This window comes from Zingiber officinale, chromosome 11A (genome assembly GCF_018446385.1).
Source record: "Zingiber officinale cultivar Zhangliang chromosome 11A, Zo_v1.1, whole genome shotgun sequence".
NCBI lineage: Eukaryota > Viridiplantae > Streptophyta > Magnoliopsida > Zingiberales > Zingiberaceae > Zingiber > Zingiber officinale.
The window spans coordinates 11,480,669-11,487,122 of record NC_056006.1 but is presented as its reverse complement, the minus strand read 5'-3'; the positions used below and the strand labels follow the sequence as shown (position 1 = coordinate 11,487,122).

The window sequence follows — 6,454 nt, the reverse complement described above, 5'->3', positions numbered from 1 at the left end:
CACCAGTTTTGGCAGCGGTATATGACCGATGTAATATTAGTTAATAACACCGGTTTTGCAGCGGTGGAGAACCGATGAAAAATCGATATTTTTTAACAGCACATTGATTTCCAAAACAATGAATGCAGTAACAAAAAAAAAATACACAAATATTCATAAATTACACAAATATTCATAAATTACACAAATATTCTTCATTCAACAGTATCCATAAAATACTCAAATATTCATAAATTATATAAATAATCTTCTTACAACAGTATCCATAAAATACACAAACATTCTTTTTACATCAAAAACTAATAGATATCAGAATCAAGGTAGAACATTCTTTTAACAACATATCAAGGTAGAATCGCACTTCAAATGTAATCTAGCATGCATTCAACCCACTCGAACCGCACTTCATCAATTTCAACTCTGGAATACTTGAGATTTATAAACTGTAAAAATACATAAATAATATATTAGTAAACCAAGACTAAAAATCATAGTTGAAAGAGAGAAGAGAAGTCCGTTTTAGACCAAACAAATGGTATACTACAACTTAACTTAAGAAGACCGTTTCCACAACCTCCAGATTCCTTGGGTGGGCAAGGAATGTTGCTTCCATGATTCTTAGCCTTGCTATCATATTCAACGGTGGATAAAGATGAGTTATCTGGTCGCTCGCTTGTGGAACGTCTCCATCTTTTCCCAACAATTTCTCTGATGACATACTTCTTTGCCCTCTGTCTCCTACCAGCCTTGGAGGAATCAATTGTAGGTGTCTGAGAAGCAGATCCCTTTACTATCTTTCCGCAACAATCTAAGCAAAGTTTGTAAGAGCAATTTGAGCAACTTCTGTGAAAATCCACTAGTGAAGTCCTGCAATAATTATTGGTTCCAAGGGGGAAACAAGAAAAGAAAACAATATCAATCAAGTGAACATTTTAATGCATGATGAGACGATTACAAAGAACAGAATATGACCTAAAAATTAGAACTTGCTAAAGCAAAATAGAGGCACAAGTTTACAAATGACCATTTAATAAACAGGGTCAGGACACATTATTCAGTTATTATGTCCATGATTTCAGAAACATAGCAAATTACGAAATTCTCATAGTTGTTAAAGATGTGAAGACATACCAGTTAACAAGCTCATTGTGAGGCTCATATACTCGAAGAAGTACACCAGAAAATCCACCTTCTGGATGATAGATCGATCAAGAGGATATCTAACTGGAGGAAGAAACTAGGCAATTGTTTTGAAGCTTACCTTGATCCCCTTGCTTTACTTCCAGTTCATTTAATTGGTTCTGATAGATATGTTTCAGCACGGGAAGCAATTCAGATATCAAGCTATATGTGTGCTCCTTATTATTAAACTTGTTTTGACCATTTGCCAGTTCCTGAAGATGATACAAATTGCATATGCACATAAAATTGTCATAAACCCAATCTAACACCAGACTGGGTTTATGATAATTTTGATAAGTACTATGATTTGGTCACTCCTGATACCAGTCTTGTTAGTCCTGAGACTGATGCTAATCCTAAGACTAAAGAAATTGCAAAAAAGATGATGATAATGGGTTTATGGTGCATACAGATAAAGCCAGAAAATAGGCCTTCAATTAGCATGGTTATCAACATGTTGGAAGGAAGCATCATGGACCTGCAAATGCCACCAAAACCAGAATTCAGTTAGAGTGTCATTTGAAGATTAATAAATGATGCAATATTGTTTTTGTTTCCACAGTATTCTAAACAATAAAACAAAATCAAGCCTGTATAACATTTGGCTTGAATGCAATCTGTGATCAAAGTAATTTCTTAATTCTGTTTTGTGTGGTGAGATTATATTGGAAAACAAATATTGTTTAAATGCTTGTTGACCTCATAATGTTGTAAAAGAGTCGCAAAAATAATTGTTTATCATATGCCAAGCTAGTAATAGGGAGATATATATTCCCTTTAGCACCCATAACAGTCAATAGGATAAGATAGTCCATTCAGATTAGAGAATTATATAGGAAAGATAGTTGTTGTTCTTTCCAATTTCCATCATTTTGATTGCAGAGGTGAAGAGTTTCTGTCTACCTCTAATTTTGTTTGTACATAATAACAACAAAGAGAAATTCTTGGAAAATAGTTTAGCAACAACTGGAATGTAGGAACAATTTCAAACTGTGATTGAATTAAGCCAATAAATTTTTACAGGATCTGCAAACTTTTCAAGGGTAGAAATATGCATCTAAATCTTTATGGCAGTCAAGTGAGACTAAACTTATTTCTAGTTAAAATTCTTCCCTAGACCAAGAATGTTTAGGATCTACTGAAACAGGAATGAAGAGGTCCAGCTAATGGATTCCAAAAATCAGAGAAAGTAACGACATTGTAAAACTCGTAATCGGGCACGCAAGCTTGAACCCCAAAAGATTTTTTTTCTTCATATGCTGGAAACTTCATTCAGATCTCTTGCTGGAAAGATCAAAACAACTGACTAATTAATTATTAGAATTACTATATCACCCTAGTAATAGCTCCAATAATCAACGAGTTTGTCACTCAATTGGCAAAGTCTTTCCGGATCTGGTCTATCCTAAATCCTAAACCGTATTAGGAACTATTTAGATGGATTCAGAAATTCACAAAATCATAATTAACTTGGTCATGAATCGATTTAACAAGAAGGTCAAAAGAAAATACTCACTTAATGATCAAAGCCTTTAAGTTATATATGTAGCGTCTAAGAAGCCCAACACACAAATCCTGTAGAAACAATAACAACAAAAAGAGGTAAATTTATAAGCCAGAAAATATGTCATATTAGTGGAAAGAATTAGCATAAACATAAAAGAAACTTGATAGTTGAAAGAATACATAAAACCAACTTAGCAACAGGAAATAACAACTAGTGCACCTGAATCAAGAACTAGTGCACCTTACTAGTGCATCTGAGACAACAGCTTTGGCACCTGAATCTAAGAATTCTTTCGCCAGGCATGGAGCAAGCCCTTATCTACTCGTGCAGATTACATTTTGGTCTCACCAAGCTCCAACCTGGTAGAATGCATGTGATTGAATAAGTTTGTTTACACCTCTTAACAACTGAATTAAAAATGAACAAAGACAGAGTAATGGATAATCACCAGAGTAACCAGACATTGTATATAGAAACAACTAGATTTAAGAGTGAAAGCATTGTCAGATATATAACAGCAATTAGAAATGACTAGATTAAGAGTGAAGCATTGTTTGACTTCTCAAACGCAACGACAACCAAATGATACCCTCCCCAGTATGGACCTTAGATTTAATGTGCTAAATTTGTCATAAAATTGAAAGTATGTACATGTATTTATTAACACTTAAAATTTGTATTAGATTCATTAGAATAGTAAGAATTCATGCTAAATTTACAAATTAATTATCCTAATTAAAAATGCAAGCATTAATATTCAGTCTAGATGATCATCAAAGTAATTGAATTTTTCTTCAACTACAAAGTATCATAGCCACTCTGCACATAATTACCATCTTCAGATGTCAAGTAAACAGCAGGAACTCTAAGCCGAAACATAAATGCACTTAATTATATCTTGGTTGTTATCCTCCATAACCATTAGTTATAAGAGAGTAAATTTTGTAAATTAGGTTCTTGCTAAAGAGACAGTAGATACAAAATTCACAATACGAGAAAATCCATACTTGCATGCGTTTTACAGCCCATATAACTTTGGTAGATACCATGTGACTTGAAAGGTCGCCATTTTGTTAATGGATCAGCTACAGATGAAGGCTTAGCCAAGGCGTAAACTTCCTTTCTGTTTCTTCCTCGAACAAGCTAAGTGAAGACATGCTCATTTAACACATTGGAGAAATGTAAATAATTTTGCCCATGTAAGATCAATATTGGCAAAGGTAAATCTTATTTTCCCCAGAAATGTTCTAGACTACACTGGAAAACTCAAGTGATGGACATAGCATAGTGATTTCAGCACAGAAGTTGGCATGACATTAATCTGTGCATTAGATGATGATATCAACCCAAAGGAAATTAGGAATAAAAATCAACAACAAATCATACTGTGCGAGATTTACGTCTAAACTCTCTACAGGTGTCTAATGTACTAAAGCAAGATCATAAAAACACTGCCTTAATAGTCAACCTACCAAGCCATGGATTAGAACTTTCCATGGATGTTCTATAATGTACCAAAGCTTCATCCATTACAAAGATTGTCATAAAAGTCAACCTTCTAAGACATGGATCAAAAACTCTGCCTATATTTATCAACAGTGCTGCAAATGTATATTTTCTTTCATTATATTGCCTCGTTCCTCCATTCTCGTTCACACGATGGGCTCATTGGTTCTTCTGGGCGTAAAGCTCCTCTTCGCATCATTAAGAAAAAAAAATGTGAAATAAAAAATGTGAAATAAAAAATGCGATTAATTTCATTGCCTTTGTTAAAAACCCAAGATGTGTCCATTCGAATTAGGATTCCAAAACAAGAAAATTTCAGCATAAAAATTTGCAAATTTCTTAACCCTCAAACACCAGAATCCTCCAATTTCAGCCCAGGATACTTGGAGCCAACGAGAAACTTATCCCTTTAGCTCCGCTGTTGGGATGGACAAGCAAAAAGGGAAAAAGAAATGATACAAACATTAAGCGGCAAATCTATAGGAGGCTAAAATCGAGATGTACTTAAAATATAGAACACACCCTTGAGATCGTCTCTTCTTCTGTAGGCGGAGGCGAGGGCTTGGGACCGCTCAGACCAACGAAGAGAGTACGACTCCGGGAAGTGGTAGACGGTGGAAAGAAGACGACGAGTGGGCATCAACGACGGTGAGGCAAAGGGGGAGCCGTCGTAACCCCTCCCCCTCGAACCACCGCTCCCCCTCTAACCACCGCTCCCCCTCCAGGTGGCGGCAAAGGGGGAGCCGTCGAAAGGGCGCCGACGAAGGCGAGGTCATGATTGCCGGAGAGGTAGATCTGGCGCAGAAGGGGAGATAGCGGGAGGGGAGGGATAGGAGGAAGTAAGTAGATGCCCCTTCTGTGTACGAGCTCCTGGATCTCGGTGCTGTTCTCTCTTCCTTCGGATTCCCTCACGTTGCCGACCAACCGTGCCATGGTGGTCGTGGGTGCCCTCTCGTTGTTCGGATCTCGTCGGCCCCTACCTTAGCCGGGGAGAGCGAAGAGAGGAAGGAGGAGGAGGAAGAGAGGATCGGACGAGGAGGCGGGGCGTCGATCCAGGAAGGGGCGTCGATCGAAGGGGAAGAAGGAAGGGGCGTCGATCGAAGGGGAAGAGGGAGATGAGGCTGAGAGGGTTTAGGTTTAGGCTGAGAGAAGGGGCGCGATATTGGTTTAGGTTTGGAGGGAACTTTGTGAAGTGTTATAAATTTTGGTTGGTGGAAAAATTAAATTATTTTTTTTATTCATTAACACTGGGTTTTAAAAACCGCTGTTAAAACCGGTGTCTATTAACAAAAAAAAAAGGCGCTCATAGACACCGGCTAAAAAACCGATGTCTATGAGCGAAAATCTGCACTCATAGACACCGGTTTTTGGAAAAATCGGTGTAAAATACTCAAAGACATCGGTTTTTGCTTAAAACCGTTGTTATTCCACCGATGTCTATGAGGGTTTTTGTTGTAGTGCTCATTCCCAAACTCCTAAACCAAACGCCACCTTAGTAGACTTCTCACCTGCCTAACCTTCAGTTAAAACTTACCATTGCTAGTCATCTAGTCCTGACTATACTTCTCTGTTCCAAACATCAAATTCTGTTTGGATTAACCCTTAGGCAACTTGATCATACTTGGGTACATTGTTAAATATCAAAACTCTAGAGGTCGATTGCACTAACAATATGTCCTCCTCAAAGTAAAGTCTCCCCCTGAGTTTAACATCCCTGAAGTTTTTAAGAACATACAAAAAATTTTCCAAAAATTAACTTTTAACCCTTATATTAACTTTTAATACTTATTTCTCTCTTTTTGACATACATCAAAAAGATGAGAATGTTCAAAGCAATAGAGAATGTGTTTCCAAAGATAAGGGTGTAAAATATTTTCATGAAAATATATTTCAAAAATACTTTCAAGATAATAATACATTTTCAAAAACTTTTTAAACTTTTTATCATGATGAATTATTTTTAAAACATTATTTGGTATAATAATGCTTTTTTAGAAGTAATTTTTAAAAAAGTTTTCATGATGTTTTTCAAAACTATGCTAAGTAAAACTCTATTTTATGCATAGTTTGTAGAATCTCTATCCTACACAAAATTGATTTGGCATCAGGATCAGATCGGTTGGGATCAGATTGTAGAATCATACAACCCTACCAAAAACCCTTAAAATTTTATGATACATGATTAATAATTAGAAAAAAATATCTAAAAAAACTCATTTACATGTAAATAGATTACTAATTTTGTATATATATGCAATT

The 6,454-nt window shown here is 36.0% G+C and overlaps 1 protein-coding gene across 1 annotated transcript; it reads right to left on the bottom strand.

Annotated features, from left to right (window-relative positions):
* Positions 1-488: 488 nt before the first annotated feature.
* LOC122031226 lies at positions 489-2,721 on the bottom strand. The gene is made up of 4 exons (XM_042590367.1): positions 2,699-2,721; positions 1,262-1,660; positions 1,132-1,192; positions 489-879 (listed from the first exon to the last, which is right to left on the bottom strand). Exons 2-4 carry the CDS (start codon positions 1,422-1,424, stop codon positions 489-491), a joined length of 615 nt encoding a protein of 204 aa, XP_042446301.1. The 5' UTR covers positions 1,425-1,660; positions 2,699-2,721.
* Positions 2,722-6,454: the final 3,733 nt, after the last annotated feature.

Coding starts and splice junctions, on each gene's coding strand:
- LOC122031226 (XM_042590367.1), bottom strand. CDS start 1,424: ATGTGCATATGCAATTTGTATCATCTTCAGGAACTGGCAAATGGTCAA. Junction 1,193..1,261: donor AGTAAAGCAAGGGGATCAAG/GTAAGCTTCAAA, acceptor TCTATCATCCAG/AAGGTGGATTTTCTGGTGTA. Junction 880..1,131: donor CACAATGAGCTTGTTAACTG/GTATGTCTTCAC, acceptor CCTTGGAACCAA/TAATTATTGCAGGACTTCAC.